At 43.7% G+C, this 25,687-nt stretch overlaps 2 protein-coding genes and 1 long non-coding RNA gene across 3 annotated transcripts; 1 reads left to right on the top strand and 2 right to left on the bottom strand.

The window, feature by feature from the left end:
• Window positions 1-1,264: 1,264 nt before the first annotated feature.
• LOC147340534 (germ cell-less protein-like 1) lies at window positions 1,265-2,885 on the bottom strand. The gene is made up of 2 exons (XM_086387125.1): window positions 1,890-2,885; window positions 1,265-1,315 (listed from the first exon to the last, which is right to left on the bottom strand). The coding sequence occupies exons 1-2, from the start codon at window positions 2,883-2,885 to the stop codon at window positions 1,265-1,267; spliced, it is 1,047 nt and encodes a 348-aa protein (XP_086243251.1).
• A 6,265-nt stretch (window positions 2,886-9,150) lies between these two features.
• On the bottom strand, window positions 9,151-11,910 carry LOC147340533 (uncharacterized). The gene is made up of 2 exons (XR_015159190.1): window positions 11,410-11,910; window positions 9,151-10,783 (listed from the first exon to the last, which is right to left on the bottom strand). It is a non-coding gene; the product is annotated as an uncharacterized LOC147340533 (long non-coding RNA).
• A 1,064-nt stretch (window positions 11,911-12,974) lies between these two features.
• On the top strand, window positions 12,975-14,996 carry LOC147340532 (germ cell-less protein-like 1). The gene has a single exon (XM_086388319.1). The coding sequence runs from the start codon at window positions 13,063-13,065 to the stop codon at window positions 14,566-14,568; it is 1,506 nt and encodes a 501-aa protein (XP_086244445.1). The 5' UTR covers window positions 12,975-13,062; the 3' UTR covers window positions 14,569-14,996.
• Window positions 14,997-25,687: the final 10,691 nt, after the last annotated feature.

Genomic DNA, 25,687 nt, shown 5'->3' with positions numbered 1-25,687 from the left:
TATTTTTAAACACAAATAAAATGAAGTCTATTGTTTGTAGTTGGTTAGGTATATGGAATATAAGGGAACACGAGAAAGGGTAGGGGGCTGCAAAATTAAGGGCAAACATCGAAGGATGCAACAGCAGCTTCCTGGTTGAACCATTTCATATAAGTAACTGTCACGTAAATATTACTCTAATACTAGTATGTGGGTTTGGGATAAGGAAGCCTTTCAAATCTCCTTAAAGAGTAAAAGGAATGAATGAATGGATAAAGTCAAAAGTAATTTGTTCACTGAATGACAATGGATAAAATCTAATTGGGAAGAGAAACATAAACCACCAGTAAGGAAAATTCTGATTTCAACTAAGTAAAGCCTTAAATCTGGTGACTGTTTTTTTTTTTTTTTTAATTTAAATGTACATTTATTTATTTTAATTGGAGGCTAATTACTTTACAATATTGTATTGGTTTTGCCATACATCAACATGAATCTGCCAAACACCAATAGAGTATACTATTTTTTTAATTTGTTCATCTTGTATTAATTTATCACACTCTTTCCAAGCATGTATTTATTATTTATATGGATTCTTAAATAGAGTTTTCCATTCTTTGACCTCAAAATGACTCAATGGAGGGAATGGGATGGTGACAATTTGTAAGTTAACAGTAATCAGAAACTAACAAATTCAAATCGTGACTAGTGTGCTTCTCCTTTTGTGACAAAAACACTTTTTATCTTACCCTTTTGATTACTAGTGTGGACTTCTCGTGATGCCACTTCCAGATGCCAAATAATTCCCATGATAATTCAAAAGCGTTCCTTTCCAGAGGTTACCAGACCTGTTTTTAAGCGGGAAAGAGTCTTTCCACGTACAATTCCAACGTCAAATGTTTCTGAAGGGCAAAGGCCATCAGCGTGCTTAGAGAGTGCATTCTGGTGCATAAATAATTCATGGCTGTATGCCACAGAAAAAGTCTGTCTAGTACCGAGATGTCCTCATAGCATCAATCTGCCGCCTTCCACTCCACCCCCAATATAGGGTTGTATAAGATTTGAGGCGTCTTTCTAGGGTTAAAATGCTAGGAAAGTCAAAATAAAGCCAAAGTAACATCAAGATACGATATGAAGTCAACTAACCTAAGAATGTTGAGGAACAACCAATAAAGAGAAGATCATCAGTGTAGCCTGGGTGCGTTCACAGAGTGAGAGATCATGGGAACCAAGTACTACACGCTCAGTGGCAGGGAATGGGGAAAGGGAAGCAATCCAAAGGAAGCTAGCGGTAGTAGTGGTAATGAGTGGGGCAGAGTGGCTCTAAACACGCGAACTGAAAGAGAAACCAAACGGTTTCTTTAACATCCCTTTAATCAAGCTAAAGGAAATGCATATTTTAAAAGAGTTTCCCCAACAGTAGTAGAGTAGGTAGGTTCACAGGTTCTCTCTAAAGTCAACTGGTCTTTGACTTTGCAGAAATGATGGGAGGGGGCATTGATGGATGGTAAACCAGGAGGACAGGTTGCCACTTTAACAGCACAAATGAGGTCTAAAGGTGTTGGGGGAGCAGGGCTTTAAAATTTCTCCTCTTCATAGGCTCAGGTAAACAATCTCAAGTATTATGAGCTACAGTTCAACAAAGACTCTGACAGAGGTGGGCCACCAGAGGTGGGCAAGTCCGGTTGGTCCCGCAGAAGGAGCTGGCATCTGGACAAAGCTGGTCGTCCCTGACCCCAGGAAAAGAGCTGCTCACCTCTCTGAGATTTTGTTTTCAGGAGTCCTCACTCAGGAAAACGCCCCTCTCTGGGGAGGTACAGGAAATTACAGGTCACATATATGGGGAAAACCACATCTTCGTTCTCCAGATTCACCACCTCTAGCTCTTCATCCTTTCCCAGGGAAAGCACCTGGAGTTCTGTCTCCTTCCGGAAAATGGCTCTTCCAGCCCTGTCCAAGGAGGCCAGGCGCAAGCGGAACGCGACCTTTCTCTGCCAGAGTAAGCTGACCCCGAGACCGCAGGACTTGTTCAGCGCGCTGCGCTTGAAAATGATGCGCCAGTTGGCATAGCACACCACCAAGTCCCAGCCGACGTTGAAGCCTGCCCACCGCCAGCTGCACTGCTTATCCCTGAGGAGCTGGCCCCCGCACCGCATGCTGGTCCTCTGGAGGTCGGACACGAAGACATCCACGGGCCCGAGGTCTCTGGTCTGCTCAGCCCGGAGGAGGGCAAGCCACTGCTCTTTGTACACTGGGGTCAGCCACGTGGCAGGGATCAGTGCATCCTGGTCGATGATGCGTGCTGACGGCAGGTCGCAGATCATGTAGGCAAGCCGCAGCTGCTGGAACGCTGGCACGAAGGCTCTGCCCTGCTCGGTCTCCAGGAAAGGGGTGCCCTCTGACTCCTGCCTGGACCTGGCAAACCACGAGTCGGCGTCAGGCAGCAGGTCTCTGCGGGGGCCTCTCCATGTCGGCTGCAGCTGCAGGAACATCCACTTTTTCAGCGTCGTGTACACATCCATCTCTACCTCCATCACGAAGAGCTCTGAAGAGGCAATGACCTCTTTCATGAGATCCAGGCTAACTTCTCTCAATAACTCCTCACTATGCTGGGTCATCAGGTTGTCCAGCAGCCACTGAAGACACATGGCCCTGATGTTCTGGAGTCCGTAGCTCTCAGCAGAGCAGTAGTAGCTGCACACGGTCTGATCACTGACCGTCTCCTTCATTATCTCTCCGCACTGCTGAATCAGCTTGTCCAGCTGCAGCATGCTGGCTGTGGCCAGCATGGGGACCACTCGACCGGGTGGGATGAGCACAGAGTTTCGGTACAGGGAACCTAAAGCCTCGTGCAGTGCCTCACAATCAATGTTCTCGTCAGGCATCTGCAACTCTACAGTATCCATGGTTGTCTCACGCCACGCACCACTGAACATGCTAGCAAAGTATCCTGACCGGCACAAGTAGACCTTGTGCAAGTTCCACTCCTTCCCCAGGGCACGGATCTGCACGTCACTCCCTTCTCCTCTCAGAAAAAGTGTCTTATAAACGGACTCTAAACTGTCTTTTGCTCGCTTCCTGTGAGGCGCTTTTGTGAGCTGCCCTTCTGGGCCTGTCTTCCGCTTGTGGCGCCCTTGGCTAGTGGTGGGTCTGGCCTCTTCGCTCTCCTCCCCTTCCTCTATCACTGCCACTGCTACCTCCTCGGCCTCCTCCTCCCCCTCAGGGGCACCTGGCTCCTCTGGGGCATGCCCCACTCTGTTCGAGGGCATCTGACTGTTTACTGCTCCCATGGCTTTTACCTCAGGGGTACAGAGGGCAAGCTTCCTCACCAGACGCAGCCGCCACTGGCACTAGCTCAGCCCACGGTGTCGTTGGATACGGCTGATGTTTGTGACGTCATCTTGGACGCCACGCAAAGCCACACCCACGAGGCTTTCCCCTACCCCTCCCACTCCCCATCACAGGATAAGTGCACTCTGTACCAGGAATTCCACTCTGCGTATCTTTCCCTCCAGGGATGATTTCTCTGCGGCTCCCTTCGTAGGATAATGGTGGAACAGAGGACTTTGTGTATGAATTTTCCCCATGAATCTTAAGAACATCATTTCCTCTTCCCCATTTGAAATAATTACTGATCACTCCTGTTTTTGGATAATTACGTCTTGGTTCCAGCTCTGTGCTCTATGCACCTTAATTTCTGTAATTATTTTCTTAGGTTATCCCATCATTTGCGGCTGTCAAAACATTTTCTGTGATAAAAGTGGCAATGTGTGCCCAGTCTTTGCTTTTGTCTCTATTTTAGACACCAGCTAAGCATGTAACAAACTTAAACACTGAAAGAAATGAGGAATGAATGAGATGGATTTTGATTTTTGAGGAAATTAATAATATTAAATACTGACAAGTGTTATATGCTAAACAAAGTATACGGTGTAGAGAGAGTGTGGACCTTTCAATGACAAGGAAAGTACAATGCAAGGGAAAAAACTTTGAAAACGGTAAGTCTCTCAGGTCATTTGACCTTGCCTGAGTAGAATGTTTGGGGCTTCCCAAACATTCCCAGTGGTAAACAATCCACCTGCCAATGCAGGAGACGCATGAGGCATGGGTTGGGAAGACTTCCTCGAGGAGGAAACGACAACCCACTCCAGTATTCATGCCTGAAAAATTCCATGAATAGCAGAGACTTGCAAACTAGTGTCCATGGGGTCGCAAAGATTCTGCCCTATTCAAATCATGTGAGTAGAATGTTTACACACTTTGAATAGGACAGGATAACCTTAAATCACATTTTAAATATTCTCTGTTAGATGGCTATAGAAAGTTGATAAGAAGGTCTATATAATGCTTCAGGTTGAGTGGTGCTTGGCATGAGACAAACATGAATACTGACTCTAGAGTTGTGACAGCTAATGGTGAATGGTGAACAGTGCCGCCAGATTCATGGTCTCCGAAGGAGAAGATTTAACTCGGGACCAAAGACAGTCTCAGTCACTTGGAGCATTGTGTAGATTTTATCTAAAGTGAAAGTGACAGAAAAAGCTTCAGACATAGACGTCAGAAGGGAGCAGGAGAGAACCCACCTCACTACTTTAAGCAAGGCGTTATACACTTCTCAACTAGCTGCTGAGACTAGATAAAAGATACCTCAAGACTTCGAGAATTTTTCCAGACCCTTTCCTGTAACATACCTCCTGGGATGACATCAGCACAAGATTAGCCAGAAGGAACAGGTTAACCCAGAGCTACAGCTGTGGAAGTTTTTACCCAGACCTTCTCCCATAACATATATCCAAAGCTTAAAAAAAAAAAAAAAAAAAGACATGTCCTTGAATAAGAGATACTGCTGCCTACGAGGCCTACATATCTATAGCAAAGAATGTGAAAAAGAAAGAATGTTTATCTCCTCCTTAAAGGGGCCTTAGGCTTTGACTCCTTATCAACCTGCCTAAGTTAACTCTCTCATTTCCCCCTTTTTATTTTAGGAGAATATTGTTGCTGAGGGGAAAGGGGCAGAGAAATCTGTCAGTAACTGCTTCCTGCAGGTGAGGGGCACTGACCCTAAGTGGTTGAAGCAACATATTCTCCTTACCCTTTTACTTAGGGTTTCTGATCCAAGGGCCCCAAGTAGTAAATACACAGTTATATATGTAAGGAGCAAACAGCAAAAAACAGAATGATTACAATGATTGTAGTCAAGATAGTTTTTCACAAAGGAGAGCTTGTAAACCAAGATTGTATCTGTAACCATGGTGGAACATCAGGGGAGTCCATTTTGAAGAGTGGCCAGAATCTCTGCATCACTGTTACTTTGTCTGGGAAGCCATTGTATCCTTTAGAAAGAACAAACTAGATAAGTAGATTAAAAGGCAGAGACCAAATATCAGTAGATGAATTACTGTAATCAGCAGTCCAAGAATAACCTGCAAGAATCAGGTTACATTTGATAGTAACTTTGATCCTGGTCTGGGTAGAGTCAACACTTGGGCTGCCCTATTTATAAGAATGGAGCCATCTGGCATATTCATATACATTTTGAATGTAGGTATAAAAAACCCAGTTAGAAGTAGTTGAAAGAATGAAAACCTGAAATTTAACAGACAAAATAAATCTTATAATTTCTTTTCAGGTGAATGAGTCTATAACCCAGCGTAGACAGGTGCTTGAGGTAGCCAGTTGTCAAAGTTTGTCCAGGTAGGCCTTGGCTTCTTACTGTGGTATTACTGTAAAAGCCAAAATAGTTGTCCCCATTAACAATTTAGGTGCTTTTCTAGGTATGAGAAGATGCAAGAATTTGGGCTCAAGAAAATCTTTACCTGAAAATCTCTAACTATCCAAAGGCCTGTTTTGTCTATTTTTCCAGAACACAGAGCGAGTGCCTAATTTCTGATTTTCACCCTGAACTCCTTTCAGGGGACGTTGAAGGTCAGCAGCTGTAGTGTCCATGAGTTAATCTTTGTAGAGGCAGATAGCAAGTGCCAGTTGCCAGAGCAGGGCCCTTTTATGGCCATGAGTTTGACCATGGTTTGCAGAGCATTTCATTACCATCTTGTTCCATGGTGCTGGGAGGGTTCATTCGCAGGTCTGCCAAAGATCTCACTGATAGGCCACTCAGTGTGTTATTACTGGACTAGGCCCTGTGAGTAACAAAAGTCTCTGGACCACACCTGTCTTACTAGTCTCTTGGTCCAGGAAAATATTCTGTCTTGTTGCTTCTTATATACAGAGTCACACCATTATACTTATGGATTTCATATGGAGCTGCACACCATCATTATATCAGTGGCTCAGTCACACACTTGATAATGTAAGGAACAACACTTCTTGAAGCAGGCAGTATAGAAAACAATATCGTTAGAAGTAATAGTAGAATCATCAGGAAGAACTTCAATCAAGAACTTCTATTAAGTATAGCCCAGTGACATATCCATGTCATCTGATTTCGTTTGCTAAATGACTTTCAGATCAGATCAGATCAGATCAATCGCTCAGTCGTGTCCAACTCTTTGCAACCCCACGAATCGCAGCACGCCAGGCCTCCCTGTCCATCACCAACTCCCGGAGTTCACCCAGACTCACGTCCATCGAGTCAGTGATGCCATCCAGCCATCTCATCCTCTGTCGTCCCCTTCTCCTCCTGCCCCCAATCCCTCCCAGCCTCAGAGTCTTTTCCAATGAGTCAACTCTTCGCATGAGGTGGCCAAAGTACTGGAGTTTCAGCTTTAGCATCATTCCTTCCAAAGAAATCCCAGGGCTGATCTCCTTCAGAATGGACTGGTTGGATCTCCTTGCAGTCCAAGGGACTCTCAAGAGGCTTCTCCAACACCACAGTTCAAAAGCATCAATTCTTCGGCACTCAGCCTTCTTCACAGTCCAACTCTCACATCCATACATGACCACAGGAAAAACTATAGCCTTGACTAGACGAACCTCTGTTGGCAAAGTAGTGTCTCTGCTTTTGAATCTGCTATCTAGGTTGGTCATAGCTTTCCTGTCAAGGAGCAAGCGTCTTTTAGTTTCATGGCTTCAGTCACCATCTGCAGTGATTTTCGAGCCCAAAAAGATAAAGTCTGACACTGTTCCACTGTTTCCCCATCGATTTCCCATGAAGCGATGGGACCGGACGCCATGATCTTCGTTTTCTGAATGTTGAGCTTTAAGCCAACTTTTTCACTCTCCACTTTCTCTTTCATCAAGAGGCTTTTTAGTTCCTCTTCACTGTCTGCCATAAGGGTGGTGTCATCTACATATCTGAGGTTATTGATATTTCTCCCGGCAATCTTGATTCCAGCTTGTGTTCTTCCAGTCCAGCGTTTCTCATGATGTACTCTGCATAGAAGGTAAATAAGCAGGGTGGCAATAAACAGCCTTGACGTACTCCTTTTCATCTTTGGAACCAGTCTGTTGTTCCATGTCCAGTTCGAACTGTTGCTTCCTGACCTGCATACAGATTTCTCCAGAGGCAGGTCAGGTGGTCTGCTATTCCCATCTCTTTCAGAATTTTCCACAGTTTATTGTGATCCACACAGTCAAAGGCTTTGTCATACTCAATAAAGCAGAAATAGATGTTTTTCTGGAACTCTCTTGCTTTTTCCATGATCCAGCAGATGTTGGCAATTTGAACTCTGGTTCCTCTGCCTTTTCTAAAACCAGCTTGAACATCAGGAAGTTCACGGTTCACATATTGCTGAAGCCTGGCTTGGAGAATTTTGAGCATTACTTAACTACCATGTGAGATGAGTGCAATTGTGCGGTAGTTTGAGCATTCTTTGGCATTGCCTTTGTTTGGGAATGGAAGGAAAACTGACCTTTTCCAGTCTTGTTGTTAATCTCCTGGTTGTAGATCCTGGAGCATTTGATCTTTATTCAAAAACTGTTTACTGAGATAAGCTTCAGAAACAAACTCAGAGTGTCCTTTTTCATAACTTAAACTTCTTAACAATATTAACATAACCACAAGGAACTACCTTAGAAGTCAGTCTTAGTAAATACAGATCTTAATTAACAAAACTAGAACCTAATATTCAGGAAACTTAATAGATACCTTAGGCCTGACATCAGTTGGGTCAATTTTTCTTTTAGAGCCTCCCAGTATACTTTTGGAGAAGGCAATGGCACCCCACTCCAGTACGCTTGCCTGGAAAATCCCATGGATGGAGAATTCTGGTGGGCTGCAGTCCATGGGGTCGCTAAGAGTGGGATATGACTGAGCGACTTCCTTTTCAATTTTCACTTTCATGCATTGGAGAAGGAAATGGCAACCCACTCCAGTGTTCTTGCCTGGAGAATCCAAGGGATGGCAGAGCCTGGTGGGCTGCCATCTCTGGAGTCTCACAGAGTCAGACACGACTAAAGCAACTTAGCAGCAGCAGCAGCAGTATACTTTGAGATTTCCGCATATGTTGGGAGGCAGTCTTTTTATTTACCTGATCAGGCTGTTCAGAACCCAAGTGTCTCCAATTTCTTCTGGAAGGACGAGGCAGAGAGAAAAATGTGATAATTTTACCCACAGATGTAAATCACTAAATTGTTTTGAACTATCAGTAACTTGAAAAGAGCTTCTTTATATCTGTAAACAAAGATTAGAAGCCAGTAATATGTCAGACAAAAAGTCATGAAAATTTCAATCATATTTAGCAGTCTGTTCAATCCCATGTAACCGATCCCTTTGTTCTGCCGTCCTTGCCCGACAACTGAGGATGCCAGTGAAAGCGACAGTCTCCAAGAAGTTCGTGAAGATTTTTATCAACATCTGTACGACCTGTCCAGCAAAGTGGGTACTCCAATTACTGGAGATTGTAGAAAACACATTTTAACCTTTTTTTTTTCTATTGTGAGACATTAACCCTGAAGCCAGGAAAGGGTTTATCTTATCAAATAAAAATGAGATTTGTCAGGGAGCCAGGAAAAGCTAAGCAGTCATCTTGGATTTCCCATAGCCCCAACTATTTGGTTTACAGCCATTGTTTATCCATTTAAAATGCCCTGATGAGGGGTTAATTTTTGTAGAAGCAGAATGAGCTTTGTCTATGTGTGCCATTGTCTGTTATCAAAAGCCACATTCCAAGAAAACTTTGTTCTTTTATCAGGAAGAGAAAACCAAATTCCAGATTGGTGCCAGCTTATATTCACTGTCAAACAATAGTTATTCACTTAGTCAAAGTAACAATAAAAGATTTCAAAGGCAGTTTAATGTCTTAAGAAACTTGAGTCATGCACAAAACTCTCTTCCACTTGCCACAAACCTTTTTTCATTTGCCACGAACATTTTTTATATTTTTTGTATTCATCACTTTATTTGCCCATTCAGAGAACCTGTAAGTTCAAATTTACTTCCTTTTTTAATAGAATGTAATTTCATTCCTTATACCTTTTTATTGAAAACACACATCCTACTTTCTTTCAGCAACTATGAATTGTACTTTATATCATCATTTTGTAGACTGGTAAATATAATTTTCTATCTTCACAATGTCTATGTTAATTAGATCAATAAACAAACATCAATACCAGGTATCAATTCAACAGTGAATATTTCCCAGTTCATACAAGTCTGAAATTCATTTAATTTAGTTTTCTTGAATTTAGAACTGTTTGATTTGTAAGTGCTTACTTCTCCTTAGGCCAGATAAATAGAGCTCACTGACCAACTGGCCTTTAGCAATTTTGTCCAAGGACAAAGACACACACTGAGACACACATAAATCTAGACAGAGACTTCACAGTTTTCCATTTGAAATTTAAAATGTCTCTGCCCGTTTTTTCCCTTGGCTTGAAGTTCTACCAATTTGCTCATGGCTGGAGTTTCAGACAGAGTGGGCTGTGTATCTCAAGGACATGATAAGAGTTAACTTCAGGTTTTTTTCCCAGACATATTTTTGTTTCTCATGCAGGATCAGAGCTCCCAAAAAAATATTTTAACAAGCCAGCCTTTTCTTAATTGCATGTGCAAAAAGAAACAATTTTGCAATTTCAAAAAGACTTCATTTTAACCAGTTTTCTCTGGAGTCTAAAGAATATCATGGCCATTCAGTGTCAAAAATGTCATCTCTCCTTTTTGTAGTCATAGTTTTATATCTAAAATTTAAACCAGACAGTGTTCAAATTGGCTCTGCTGACAGGAGTTGACTGACTGATAAGATGTTGTCCCAGCAGGGATTGTCTCTCTGGGGAGGTGAGGTCTTCTCTTAAAGCAAAGAAAGCCTTCATATAAGGGATTTTTTAGGCTCTGGGGATCAAACTTATCCCAGGTTTTCAAAATACAACTCAAAAGGGTGATTCTGGAACTGCTAGCTCCCATCTGTAAGAGAGAAAAAAGCGATGCCCAGTTCCATGGCTTTTTTTCTACTGGAGGCATCCCTCTCTGCTCTAGATGGGGGTGGAGAGACAGGTGTTCCACCCAAGCTTCCTTGCTGGCTGGAGTTAACCTGTCCCTTATGAATGCAGGTTTCTCATTACTGTCCCTTCTCGTTCTACCACGGAGGTGGGGTGGAGATGCAGCAGGGATAGACCTGATGGCATCCCAGATTGATGTTCAGTTCCTCACCATTAAAACCTTGGCTTGATTTCCCTTTTTCTCCAGTGCCATCCAGGGTGGAGCAGAGTAGTTTTCTGGAATGCTTTCAAAGGTAAGACCACCAGGTGAAGCACCAGTCCTGTATGTGTCTGTGCACATTCCTGAGCATATCCTTGACTGCAGTAGAAGTGGTAAGTCATAAAGGGATGAACAGAAAACCCAAGATGTCCCTTCTGAGAGTTGCCACATGCATCTATCTGATAACAAAGGAGGTGATGGAGGGTCAGCCTGTGAGGAAAAAATAATTGTTCACATTCATGGTGTGTCAAGGTCAACCTTTCTATTCCTGTCCAGGAGATTGTACAAAAAGAATATCTAAGGATGAGACAAGAGCCAATGGAGGGCTTTCTCTGACCCACTAAGAGCTAACACTACCAAGGGAAGAAGCCAGCCACATTCCCAATCTGCCCAAATCTGGAGTTCCCCAATCTGTGTCCTCCAGAATCTCATGCTGACCAGCAATGCTTCAATCCATATCCATATAGTCTGGAGGCATAGTCGTGACAATAACTTGCTTCTGGGTCTCTGGGATTAGGATGGTGATTTCTGGTCTGAGAGATGTCCCTGGAGCTAGAGCTATAGCTAGCTCCCTAAGTGTTCTTGCCTGCAATGTCCTGTAAAACTTGGAATGGAGTCGGGCTAGAAAAACACAATAACAGCATGGATTGCAAGTCCATTGAAAATCTACAACCCAGCATACTAGGTTGGTAGCTTTAATTCCCCAAGCATTTATGAAATGGTCAGACAGCCCAGGAAAAGCTGACTGGGGAAAAGAAATTTGGTCCATAAGCTTCTGAGTTAGTAGAGACTTTACAGTAAAAGAGCAAAGGAGTCCCAGCTCTGAGTATACTTACCTTGTCCTGTATATCCCAGATGAGCTCTCAAGATGATAGCTTATGGTGAAAGGTGAACAGTGCTGCTGGATTCATGGTCACTGAAGAAGAAGATTTAACTCCGGGACCAAAGACAGTCTCAGTCACTCAGAGCATTGTGTAGATTTTATTTAAAGTGAAAGTTCCAGAAAACGCTTCTGCCATAGATATCAGAAGGGGGTAGGAGAGAACCCACCTCACTAGCTGAGGGAAGGCCTTATATACTTCTCAACTTGTTGCTGAGAATAGATAAAAAAATATCTCAAGGCTGTAAGAATTTTTCCCAGACCCTTTCCTATAACATACATCCTGAGATGACATCAGCACGAGATTAGTCAGAAGGAACAGATTAACTCAGAGATCCAGCTGTGGAAGATTTTGCCCAGAGGTCCCATGACATACATCCAAAGGTACAAAAAAAAAAAAGGCATGTTACTGAACAAGAGATAAGGCTGCCTACCAAATCTACTTGTCTAAGGCAAAAGAATGTGAAAACGAAAGAATGTTCATCTCCTCCTTACAGGGGCCGTAGGCTTTCACTGCTTATCAACCTGCCAAAGTTAACTCTCTGGGATGGAGATGCCTGACATGAGGCACTGCACAAGGCTTTAGGTTCCCTGTCCCAGGGAGTCTGTGCTCATCCCACCTGGTCGAGTGGTCCCTATGCTGGCCACAGCCAGCATGCTGCATCTTTGAATAGGACAGAATGTTTGCAACCCCATGGACACTAGTTTGCAAGTCTCTGCTATTCATGGAATTTTTCAGGCATGAATACTGGAGTGGGTTGTCGTTTCCTCCTCGAGGAAGTCTTCCCAACCCATGCCTCATGCGTCTCCTGCATTGGCAGGTGGATTGTTTACCACTGGGAATGTTTGGGAAGCCCCAAACATTCTACTCAGGCAAGGTCAAATGACCTGAGAGACTTACCGTTTTCAAAGTTTTTTCCCTTGCATTGTACTTTCCTTGTCATTGAAAGGTCCACACTCTCTCTACACCGTATACTTTGTTTAGCATATAACACTTGTCAGTATTTAATATTATTAATTTCCTCAAAAATCAAAATCCATCTCATTCATTCCTCATTTCTTTCAGTGTTTAAGTTTGTTACATGCTTAGCTGGTGTCTAAAATAGAGACAAAAGCAAAGACTGGGCACACATTGCCACTTTTATCACAGAAAATGTTTTGACAGCCGCAAATGATGGGATAACCTAAGAAAATAATTACAGAAATTAAGGTGCATAGAGCACAGAGCTGGAACCAAGACGTAATTATCCAAAAACAGGAGTGATCAGTAATTATTTCAAATGGGGAAGAGGAAATGATGTTCTTAAGATTCATGGGGAAAATTCATACACAAAGTCCTCTGTTCCACCATTATCCTACGAAGGGAGCCGCAGAGAAATCATCCCTGGAGGGAAAGATACGCAGAGTGGAATTCCTGGTACAGAGTGCACTTATCCTGTGATGGGGAGTGGGAGGGGTAGGGGAAAGCCTCGTGGGTGTGGCTTTGCGTGGCGTCCAAGATGACGTCACAAACATCAGCCGTATCCAACGACACCGTGGGCTGAGCTAGTGCCAGTGGCGGCTGCGTCTGGTGAGGAAGCTTGCCCTCTGTACCCCTGAGGTAAAAGCCATGGGAGCAGTAAACAGTCAGATGCCCTCGAACAGAGTGGGGCATGCCCCAGAGGAGCCAGGTGCCCCTGAGGGGGAGGAGGAGGCCGAGGAGGTAGCAGTGGCAGTGATAGAGGAAGGGGAGGAGAGCGAAGAGGCCAGACCCACCACTAGCCAAGGGCGCCACAAGCGGAAGACAGGCCCAGAAGGGCAGCTCACAAAAGCGCCTCACAGGAAGCGAGCAAAAGACAGTTTAGAGTCCGTTTATAAGACACTTTTTCTGAGAGGAGAAGGGAGTGACGTGCAGATCCGTGCCCTGGGGAAGGAGTGGAACTTGCACAAGGTCTACTTGTGCCGGTCAGGATACTTTGCTAGCATGTTCAGTGGTGCGTGGCGTGAGACAACCATGGATACTGTAGAGTTGCAGATGCCTGACGAGAACATTGATTGTGAGGCACTGCACGAGGCTTTAGGTTCCCTGTACCGAAACTCTGTGCTCATCCCACCCGGTCGAGTGGTCCCCATGCTGGCCACAGCCAGCATGCTGCAGCTGGACAAGCTGATTCAGCAGTGCGGAGAGATAATGAAGGAGACGGTCAGTGATCAGACCGTGTGCAGCTACTACTGCTCTGCTGAGAGCTACGGACTCCAGAACATCAGGGCCATGTGTCTTCAGTGGCTGCTGGACAACCTGATGACCCAGCATAGTGAGGAGTTATTGAGAGAAGTTAGCCTGGATCTCATGAAAGAGGTCATTGCCTCTTCAGAGCTCTTCGTGATGGAGGTAGAGATGGATGTGTACACGACGCTGAAAAAGTGGATGTTCCTGCAGCTGCAGCCGACATGGAGAGGCCCCCGCAGAGACCTGCTGCCTGACGCCGACTCGTGGTTTGCCAGGTCCAGGCAGGAGTCAGAGGGCACCCCTTTCCTGGAGACCGAGCAGGGCAGAGCCTTCGTGCCAGCGTTCCAGCAGCTGCGGCTTGCCTACATGATCTGCGACCTGCCGTCAGCACGCATCATCGACCAGGATGCACTGATCCCTGCCACGTGGCTGACCCCAGTGTACAAAGAGCAGTGGCTTGCCCTCCTCCGGGCTGAGCAGACCAGAGACCTCGGGCCCGTGGATGTCTTCGTGTCCGACCTCCAGAGGACCAGCATGCGGTGCGGGGGCCAGCTCCTCAGGGATAAGCAGTGCAGCTGGCGGTGGGCAGGCTTCAACGTCGGCTGGGACTTGGTGGTGTGCTATGCCAACCGGCGCATCATTTTCAAGCGCAGCGCGCTGAACAAGTCCTGCGGTCTCGGGGTCAGCTTACTCTGGCAGAGAAAGGTCGCGTTCCGCTTGCGCCTGGCCTCCTTGGACAGGGCTGGAAGAGCCATTTTCCGGAAGGAGACAGAACTCCAGGTGCTTTCCCTGGGAAAGGATGAAGAGCTAGAGGTGGTGAATCTGGAGAACGAAGATGTGGTTTTCCCCATATATGTGACCTGTAATTTCCTGTACCTCCCCAGAGAGGGGCGTTTTCCTGAGTGAGGACTCCTGAAAACAAAATCTCAGAGAGGTGAGCAGCTCTTTTCCTGGGGTCAGGGACGACCAGCTTTGTCCAGATGCCAGCTCCTTCTGCGGGACCAACCGGACTTGCCCACCTCTGGTGGCCCACCTCTGTCAGAGTCTTTGTTGAACTGTAGCTCATAATACTTGAGATTGTTTACCTGAGCCTATGAAGAGGAGAAATTTTAAAGCCCTGCTCCCCCAACACCTTTAGACCTCATTTGTGCTGTTAAAGTGGCAACCTGTCCTCCTGGTTTACCATCCATCAATGCCCCCTCCCATCATTTCTGCAAAGTCAAAGACCAGTTGACTTTAGAGAGAACCTGTGAACCTACCTACTCTACTACTGTTGGGGAAACTCTTTTAAAATATGCATTTCCTTTAGCTTGATTAAAGGGATGTTAAAGAAACCGTTTGGTTTCTCTTTCAGTTCGCGTGTTTAGAGCCACTCTGCCCCACTCATTACCACTACTACCGCTAGCTTCCTTTGGATTGCTTCCCTTTCCCCATTCCCTGCCACTGAGCGTGTAGTACTTGGTTCCCATGATCTCTCACTCTGTGAACGCACCCAGGCTACACTGATGATCTTCTCTTTATTGGTTGTTCCTCAACATTCTTAGGTTAGTTGACTTCATATCGTATCTTGATGTTACTTTGGCTTTATTTTGACTTTCCTAGCATTTTAACCCTAGAAAGACGCCTCAAATCTTATACAACCCTATATTGGGGGTGGAGTGGAAGGCGGCAGATTGATGCTATGAGGACATCTCGGTACTAGACAGACTTTTTCTGTGGCATACAGCCATGAATTATTTATGCACCAGAATGCACTCTCTAAGCACGCTGATGGCCTTTGCCCTTCAGAAACATTTGACGTTGGAATTGTACGTGGAAAGACTCTTTCCCGCTTAAAAACAGGTCTGGTAACCTCTGGAAAGGAACGCTTTTGAATTATCATGGGAATTATTTGGCATCTGGAAGTGGCATCACGAGAAGTCCACACTAGTAATCAAAAGGGTAAGATAAAAAGTGTTTTTGTCACAAAAGGAGAAGCACACTAGTCACGATTTGAATTTGTTAGTTTCTGATTACTGTTAACTTACAAATTGTCACCATCCCATTCCCTCCATTGAGTCATTTTGAGGTCAAAGAATGGAAAACTCTATTTAAGAATCCATATAAATAATAAATACATGCTTGGAAAGAGTGTGATAAATTAATACAAGATGAACAAATTAAAAAAATAGTATACTCTATTGGTGTTTGGCAGATTCATGTTGATGTATGGCAAAACCAATACAATATTGTAAAGTAATTAGCCTCCAATTAAAATAAATAAATGTACATTTAAATTAAAAAAAAAAAACAGTCACCAGATTTAAGGCTTTACTTAGTTGAAATCAGAATTTTCCTTACTGGTGGTTTATGTTTCTCTTCCCAATTAGATTTTATCCATTGTCATTCAGTGAACAAATTACTTTTGACTTTATCCATTCATTCATTCCTTTTACTCTTTAAGGAGATTTGAAAGGCTTCCTTATCCCAAACCCACATACTAGTATTAGAGTAATATTTACGTGACAGTTACTTATATGAAATGGTTCAACCAGGAAGCTGCTGTTGCATCCTTCGATGTTTGCCCTTAATTTTGCAGCCCCCTACCCTTTCTCGTGTTCCCTTATATTCCATATACCTAACCAACTACAAACAATAGACTTCATTTTATTTGTGTTTAAAAATAACTGGGGAGAAGAGTAAGTCATGATTCAGTTGAAACGTAAAAATTATTGTTATTTTTTTTTTTTCGGCAAGAATTTCACTTTCTTTATATAAACTCTCTAAGCAATTTGAAATCACTTTTTCTTGAGCTGAATGCCAAGATGCCATTTCATCTAAACAGAGGTATCCTCAGTTGGGAAATTCAGAGACTACTTAGCTACAAGTGTACCTTGACTGAAAGATCTGCTTTTGTTTTCCTACCCAACGAGCTTTAAATCCTTAAATTGCTTGTTGCCGCTTACAATAGAAAGATGTTCAATAATGTACAAAGAGTGACAGCTGAAATACACTCATTTAAACATTTAAACTCTCACAAACCCTGACTGTTGCCATTTGCCAGTTTGGGCAATTTATCCAATACCTGTCTCTATTTTTTCTCTTTTTTTTTTTTTCTTTTCTTTTTGACTGCTCAGGATGAGGAAGAAACCTTTTCCCATGTTGATACTCATTTTGTTAGCCTCTTCGTAAGGCATGGGGAAATGGGGAGGCAGGGCGAAGTACAGTCATGGTAACGCTACAGGAAACCATCAAGCTAAATAACAGCAAAGTAAACGCCACACTAAAGGAGATGTACCCCTATGGGATACCACGTGGTCCTTGACAATGATGAGGATTTATCCCTGTCTCTGTTTTTCCCTCTCTGTATGTCTGCCGCTCTCTCTGTCATCCCCTATCTCTGTCTCCATGATGTCTGTCTGCATCCCTGTCTAATTTCTATCTACCTCTGTCTTTGTCTTCCTCAGTCTCTGTCTCAGACTGCCTATCTTCGTCACTCTCTGTCTCTGTCTTACTGTCCGTATCTTTCTGTTTCTCTCTGTTTCTGACAATCTGTTTGTGTCTGGGTCTCTATGTTTCTGTCTCTGTCTCTGTATTTCTCCAGTGCTTCTGTATCCGTCTGTATCTGCATCTCTCTGTGTCTCTTTCTCCATCCGTCTGTCTTTGTCTTTCCCTTTCTGTCCCGATCTGTCTCTGTCTTTCTCCCCACCCCCAACCTTGTTTCTCTCTGACTCTCTCTCTCCCCATCACTATCTCTATGTCTGTTGGCTCTCTTTCAGTGTGCGTCTGTCTTTCTCTGTCTCTCAGTCTGTCTGTCTCTGTCTTTCTATCTGTGTCAATCAGCCTCTGCCTGTCTCCCTGTCTCTGTCTGCAACCATCATTCTTTGCCTTAGTTTGAATGGGTGTCTGTTTGTCCCTGTCTGTGCCTGGCTTCCTCTGCCTCCCTGTCTCTGTCTCCATCTATTTCTACCTGTCTCTGTCTGCCCCTTTCTGTGTATGCCTTTCTACCTGTCTCTTTTGGGGGAGGAGGTACAATTTCTGAGTCTGTCCATCTGTTGGACTTTCTCAGCCTGCCTGACCAGCTATCTCTGTTTTTCTGTCAGGCTGTCCTGTCTCTGGCTGTTTCTACATCTGGTTCTGTTGCATCTTTTGATAGTCCATCTCTGCTTCTGCCTGTCTTAAGGAGACAGGAATGAAATGTTATTACAATTCGGTAGACAAACCCTCTTCTGTCATCTTCCCTTCCAGTGGTGTCCTAGAGATAGATGCTGTAAGAAGATAAAGCTTAGCATTCGTGTTCAAAGACACAAGAGACTTAAATAAACAATGACTTATGAAGGAGAAAGCAGTGCCCCAGGGATGGAAGTGGGATGGACACAGACAGCAGACCAGTGTAAATTATGCTACTGTGGAAAGGGTCTATATATAAACAGCACAAAGATGACACTGAAATTTCGATGAAAGATAAATCATGTGCTGGAAAAAGAAAACCATCTTTTTAAGAGGAAAATAAAAAGAAGAGGGAGTGTCCAGCCACAAGGTCTACAGGAAGGTACTTGCCAAGTCTCAGCCACAGAATTTGGACATGAAACTGCCTGGTGAGAGTTAAAATAGCAAAATTCACCTATTTTATATAAGCACATCACATCAGTTTAATCACGCGATTAAACTTAAACTTTTGAATTGGGGTCAGCAAACACACACACACACACACACACGGAAATAAGTGGATTGAAGCAGAATCCAAGGTTTTTATGTCATCACCTGTTCAGCTAGTAACATGACTTCTAAGACATTCATACACACACACACACATTTATATTTTATGAGCCCTCATGAGGTTCCACCCTTTCCTTGTCCACTCAGCTACCTGGGCCTTGATGCCCTTCCCTTTATTCAAGATAAATCTCTTGAAAGGGGTGTGTCATCTGCCCCCTGTTCTAAGGTTTACTTGCTTGACTCCAGGCACCATCTATATGTCATAGACTCTCAAATTCATAGCCCATGCACAGACCTCTTCTTTGAATCCAGACCTATAGCCAGCAGTCTGCCCCACCACTTGGAAATCTCAAAGGTGGTGCGATCTACAAAGGAACAAAATAGAACGTATAGTCCAGGCAACCAATTTTAATCTAAATGTAGATTCCTTCCTCATTTGAGTAAATAAATAGAAAGACACTGATTCTGGTAAGGAGAAAATAACCAGGATGTTAGCTGAAACTTATACTTCTTCAAGTGCTTGTGTTTCAGAAGTAAAATTTGTCTATTCATGACATTCTAAAGAAAGGTGGCAATTTTTTTTTTCTAGTAGTAAGAGAATTGAAATTTACCTCATTTATTTAGACAATAGCCAATTGATATATGAACAGTCTTCGGGAATGATTTGTTCTAACAGTGCAGATGAAAGTTTGGTTTAGTCTGTGAACACGTTTTCCATGTCAGTTGCTATGATTAGATTCTGAGATCAGACACCAAAGGATAAATTTCACTCCACATGGTAGCAAACTTCAACTATCAAACTTGGTTTAAAGACTAGCAGGGTAATAAGATGCAGTGGAAGGAACAAAAACTATCTGGGCAGATTCAAGGTAAGATTTGAATACCCAAAAGATCCTTAATTCTCTGAGCAGTATTCATCACATAAACACACTGCATTACATTGGTGATGTCTGTCAATTATTTTAAAAAATAAAAATAGTACAATGTGATGGCAAAAATAGGAATCTACAAGCAGCTGATGGTTTTGATTAGCGTGTTTGCTGTACATGGGATTTTATGAAGAGTGGTGACTCTAAGTGAATTAAAATCATCCAAGCGGTCACAAAGAGCATGTTTTGGGTGAAGGCAAGTGGCTGAGTATGGTCCACCACAGGTGAGGAGACTTGCTGTAGAGGTATATTCTTAAAGATGGTAGCCCCTAGTCGTATGTGATTATTTAAATTGATTAAAATTAAATAAAATGGAAAATTCAGTCTCTCAGTCTCACTCGCAGCATTTGAAGTGCTCGATGGCTACATGTAAACCCGTGGCTACTATACTGTGCGCAGCGCAGATATGGAACATCTCTATCAGCGCAGAGAATTCTGTGAGATAGTGCTGTTCTATAATCAGTCATTCCAAGCAAAATTTACATTTCTTTCTGCTTCTGAATACATAGGTCGCCTGGATAACCTATGTGGGGGTGGGTGATGTTTGTGGGGATGGGGAGGAGTTAGAAAAACGGACATACAGAATGGTCACATTTGGATTTACAGGGTCTCATCAGGGTCTTATTTGTCTCACTGTGCTTACTGAGATGTTATGGAGGCTGGGGACAGGGCTTGAGGAAGGTTGGTAGCCACCCAAAGGAACCGTTTGTTCTGGAACCCTGTGCTTTGGAATGTGAAGAATTTGGGTCTAATCTTCTGTGGCCCATACAGCATCTGACCTGGTGGTCAGGCCATCATCTCAAACTCATTGTCCAAAACTCAACCTTTGCTTTCTTTCTCCCATTCCATGATCATGAATATCTATTTTCAATATATTTTATGGTTGGTCTTTTACTGTTCATATTGTTAATATCTCCACCAGTATACTAGCCCTCTTCTCAGTCGCTAGGCCTTGAAATCGCTGGTTGAAAGGATACAAAATAAATGTCTTTGTAAACTGAAACTTACATTAGAAATAATAGCATGTGGGGTTATTGTAAATACATTTAGATACAAATACGTAAATACATAAATCAAATACATTTGAGTCTTCTGCTTTGCTTTGCCATCAGGTTTAACGTGATATGATATTTCGATGCCTCCCAGCTTAAGACCAGCAGGAACACATTTGTAGTTGAACAATTTGAGTTTATTATTCTTTGCAGTGAAGGAGAACATACACAGTGAAGGAACTGTGGGCCACACAAGTACGTGGGTGATAGAAAAGGGATGTTAAGAGATTTGGGCTTGGGACTTCCCTGCTGGTCCGGTGGATGAGCCTTTGCCTTCCAAAGTAGGTGGTGTGGGTTCGCTCCCTGGTTGGGGAAACTAAGGTCCCACATGTCTTGTGGCCAAAAACCAAAACATAAAAGAAAACAAACAAACAAACAAACAAACAAAAAAACAGAAGCAATATGGTAACAAATTGAATAAAGTCTAAATAAAGGGACCACCTCAAAAAAAAAATTAAAGAAAAAAAGAGGTGGGCTTGTTTTAGGTGATTTGGGTGAATTTTTAAAGAAGCAGAGCTCTGATCTGGATTGGATACTGTCAGAAAGACAGGGAATTCCTATGACAGTATCTTAATAAACCTTTTCTATAGAGAGAATAGATTAGAGTGAGGTTAAAGCTACAATTGCTGAAAACAAGCAAAGAAACAAAGCAAAGGGGAAAACAAAACCCCCAAACTAGCAGTCACTCATACTAGCTAGGAGAGGGATATACGGTGATTTGTACAGTGATTTTGCTTTTGTCTGTGCTAAGGAACAAAAAAATCATGAAGTGGCCTTTGTTTTGTCTCACTTTATCATGATCTCAGAGTGACAAGATCTCATGATCTCACCTGAAGTTGGCATTCCCTGAGATTTTTTTCAATGTCTAATGGGAGAATAACATGTCCTAGCCTGGATGTCAAGAGATACTTTTTAGTACCCTCTTCTGGCCACAAGCCATTAACCCATGTTATCTAGATTATCAACATTGCTCTGATTTTGATGATCAGGAATTTGTTTAGAGAATGTAGTCTGTAGTAGGACATGGATTGGTCTCTCCTGCTCCTTTTGCAGTAGAATGCATCATTGAATACTCTGGTGTGACACGGGCTGTGCAATAGCATTTAAGACTCCAGACAGGATGCATTGGCCAACTGCAAAACAAGTAATCAAACGAAACACAATGATTATTAGTCCTTGAAACAGGACTTGAAGTCAAGGGCTTGGATTATAAAAACCAGGCAATGAATCCAGCTGGGTTCACCTTTGAGCACCACATGACTTTTGTTAGAATCAAAGACAAGTTTTGGGCCACCCTTGCTAGTTATGATTTTCCCTAATGTGAGAATAGCAAGTCACAAAGCCTATATGAATAGGGAGTCAGTTATTCTTCGTGTGTGTGTGTGTGTGTGTGAGAGAGAGAGAGTGCCGAGGACCAGCCCCGGCTGAACCAGGGTATTCGAAGGAGAGATGGCGTAGGCGAAGATCAGGAAACAATTGCTTAATTAAATGTTAATTAAGGATATAAAGAGTAATAGAATGAGGATAGCTCAGTAGGAAAATTCAGTGGAGAAAAGAGGCTGAGATAAGGATAGCTCAGTGAGGAAATTCAGTGTAGAAAAGAGGCTGAATAATTCAGCCAGAAGGTAAGAGAAAGAACGACATGGTGAGACCAAGTTTCGGTGAACAAGGCCCGTACTTTATTTTCCAAAGTAGTTTTTATACCTTAAGTTATGCATAGAGGATAATGGGGGAAGGGGTAGAGTCAGGCAGCAAGCCAGGCTTTCTTCCTGCAAACTTATCATATGCAAAAGCTTAGGTGATTTGCATCATCTTCTGGCCCAGAGGCCTGTTAACATTTTAAGACCTTTTCTTCAGAAAACTTATTTTTCTCTAAAGGTGATTGGTCAGGAGCCACCCTCCAAAAGCATTAGATAAAGTTGCATTCCTACAGCGCAAAGGTGTGGTGGGCTATAACAAGAAAAAGAATTAACTCAAGGGTCCCAGGTTACAAACATTAAAGCTACTATTTACACCAATTATATTAATCAATACACTGCCAGGGACACAGCAGGTAAGGGATATGGAAACTTAGCAGCAAACATTGGCCCAACAAGTGAAAATCCCTTCACCAATACAATTTCTAATCAATCTTTTAACTACTCAAAAGAATCTGTGTTTAGACAGTTTAGAACATCTCCTGCCTCTCACAGTTGGGAGGCTCTGAACAATCACATGTGGCCGGAAAACCTATTCAGGCAGGCTAGAGGATTTCCAAAGGAGTTTGTAGGTTAAACACTGTCACACCCAGGAATTATTAACTGGAGCTGTAAGCTAACTTTTTTCAGAGAGGTAGTGGGGGACAGCCCCCCGTAAAGTCAGAGGTGTAGGTGAAAGCACAAAGCAGAAAGTAGGCAGACTCTGGTTTTGGGGGTAGATTGCTCGAGAATTTCCAGGGAGACTCCTGAGGCTTGATCCCGCCTTTGCGTATGCCAAGCCTCCTTCCTCATGACCTTTGTCATGGGTGGAGTTCCTCACGCTGGTTACCGGCAGTGATAGAATTCCAGTTGAGCTATTCCAGATCCTGAAAAGTGCTGCACTCAATATGCAATATGCACTCAATATGCAATATGCCGGCTCCCGGCAAGAGAGAGAGAGTCGCTCAGTCATGTCTGACTCTTTGCAACCCCATGGACTATAGCCCAGGAGGCTCCTCTGTCCATGGTATTCTTCAGGCAAGAATACTGGAGTGGGTTGCCATTCCCTTCTCCAGGGGATCTTCCCGACCCAGGGACCGAACCCGGGTCTCCTGCATTGCAGGCAGATTCTTTACCATCTGAGCCACCAGAGAAGCCCTTCCTGGTGAGTTTTTAAAAGAAATTGGTTTGACTGTTACTGGATAATCCCCTCTCTCTAACCCCTCCCCCCTCCCCCACCCGTTTCTGGGAAACAAGATCTGCTGGAATGTGTAGTTTAACATATCACGGAGTCTCAACAATTATCCTGAACACACAAGATAAGTTAGCGTATGCCATATGGGTGTTATATAAGATGTTACATAACAAATAGTACCTCATTGTGGCACGGCCTCTATCAGGAGAATAAGCATCATTTGTTACAACTAGAGACAGCCGATTTTGTGTTCCTCAAGGTAAGTGATGTATTTAGCAGAACTTCCCTCGTGTGGCTCAGCTGGTAAAGCCAGCCGATTTTGTGTTCCTCAAGGTAAGTGATGTATTTAGCAGAACTTCCCTCGTGTGGCTCAGCTGGTAAAGAATCCACGTGCGGTGGAGGAGACCTGGGTTCGATCCCTGGGTTGGGAAGATCCCCTGGAGAAGGGAAAGGCTACCCTGTCCAGTATTCTGGCCTGGAGAATTCCACGGACTGTATAGTCCATGGGGTCGCAAACAGTCGAACACGACTGAGTGACTTTCACTTTCAACCAGTTTCACAAAGCAGGCTGACTATCATGAACAAATGGAATATCTTGAGCAAATTTGACTCTCAGGGTCAGGGTGGCTCCAATAATGGAGCCTACTCTTGATTGAGTGGGACTCACCGACAGGGCGCAGGAATGGCCGAGAGGAGCTACCCCGCGTCTCAGGTAAGGGGCGGTGGCCGGGAGGAGAAATCCCAAGCCCGAGGCCAGGGGCGGCGGCCGGGAGGACCGACCCCACATCCAAGGAGCCGTGGCTGCCTGGGCACAGGAGGCCTAGAGGAGCTATCCCACGTTGAAGGTCAGGAAGGGCGGCGGTGAGGAGATACCCCTCGTCCAAGGTAAGGAACGGCGGCTGGGCTTTGCTGGAGCAGCCGTGAAGAGATAACCCACGCCCAAGGTAAGAGAAGCCCAAGTAAGACGGTAGGTGGTGCAAGAGGGCATCAGAGGGCAGACACACTGAAACTGTACTCACAGAAAACTAGTCAATCTAATCACACTAGGACAACAGCCTTTTCTAACTCAATGAAACTAAGCCATGCCCATGGGACAACCCAAGACGGGTGGGTCATGGTGGAGAGGTCTGACAGAATGTGGTCCACTGGAGAAGGGAATGGCAAACCACTTCAGTATTCTTGCCTTGACAACCCCATGAGCAGTATGAAAAGGCAAAAGGAGAGGATACTGAAAGAGGAACTCCCCAGGTCAGTAGGTGCCCAATATGCTACTGGAGATCAGTGGAGAAATAACTCCAGAAAGAATGAAGGAATGGAGCCAAAGCAAAAACAATACCCAGCTGTGGATGTGACTGGTGATAGAAGCAAGGTCCGATGCTGTAAAGAGCAATATTGCATAGGAACCTGGAATGTCAGGTCCATGAATCAAGGCAAATTGGACGTAGTCAAACAAGAGATGGCAAGAGTGAATGTCGACATTCTTGGAATCAGCGAACTCAAATGGACTGGAATGGGTGAATTTAACTCAGGTGACCATTATATCTACTACTGTGGGCAGGAATCCCTCAGAAGAAATGGAGTAGCCGTCATGGTCAACAAAAGAGTCTGAAATGCAGTACTTGGATGCAATCTCAAAAACGACAGAATGATCTCTGTTCGTTTCCAAGGCAAACCATTCAATATCTCAGTAATCCAAGTCTATGGCCCAACCAGTAAGGCTGAAGAAGCTGAAGTTGAACGGTTCTATGAAGACCTACCAGGCCTTTTAGAACTAACACCCAAAAAAGATGTCCTTTTCATTATAGGGGACTGAATGCAAAAGTAGGAAATCAAGAAACACCTGGAGTAACAGGCAAATTTGGCCTTGGAATATGGAATGAAGCAGGACAAAGACTAATAGAGTTTTGCCAAGAAAATGCACTGGTCATAACAAATACCCTCTTCCAATAACACAAGAGAAGACTCTACACATGGACATCAACAGATGGTCCACACCAAAATCAGACTGATTATATTCTTTGCAGCCAAAGATGGAGAAGCTCTACACAGTCAGCAAAAACAAGACCAGGAGCTGACTGTGGCTCAGATCATGAACTCCTTATTGCCAAAATCAGACTTTAATTGAAGAAAGTAGGGAAAACCTCTAGACCATTCAGGTATGACCTAAATCAAATCCCTTATGATTATACAGTGGAAGTGAGAAACAGATTTAAGGGCCTAGATCTGATAGATAAGAGTGCCTGATGAACTATGGAATGAGGTTCGTGACATTGTACAGGAGACAGGGATCAAACCATCCCCATGGAAAAGAAATGCAAAAAAGCAAAATGGCTGTCTGGGGAGGCCTTACAAATAGCTGTGAAAAGAAGAGAAGGGAAAAGCAAAGGAGAAAAGGAAGGATATAAGCATCTGAATGCAGAGTTCCAAAGAATAGCAAGAAGAGATAAGAAAGCCTTCCTCAGCGATCAATGCAAA

This window comes from Bos grunniens, chromosome X (genome assembly GCF_055505025.1).
Source record: "Bos grunniens cultivar Pamir isolate PY7600 chromosome X, Bosgru_T2T1.0, whole genome shotgun sequence".
Taxonomy (NCBI): Eukaryota; Metazoa; Chordata; class Mammalia; order Artiodactyla; family Bovidae; genus Bos; species Bos grunniens.
The sequence above is the reverse complement of the archived record's forward strand: the minus strand, read 5'-3'. Positions and strand labels throughout refer to the sequence as shown.

Excerpts from the sequence above, each read along its gene's own strand:
- LOC147340534 (XM_086387125.1), bottom strand. The coding sequence starts at position 2,885 with ATGGATACTGTAGAGTTGCAGATGCCTGACGAGAACATTGATTGTGAG. Across the intron at positions 1,316-1,889 it reads GGAAGGAGACAGAACTCCAG|TTCGCGTGTTTAGAGCCACT; the intron begins GTGCTTTCCCTG and ends TTTCTCTTTCAG.
- LOC147340532 (XM_086388319.1), top strand. The coding sequence starts at position 13,063 with ATGGGAGCAGTAAACAGTCAGATGCCCTCGAACAGAGTGGGGCATGCC.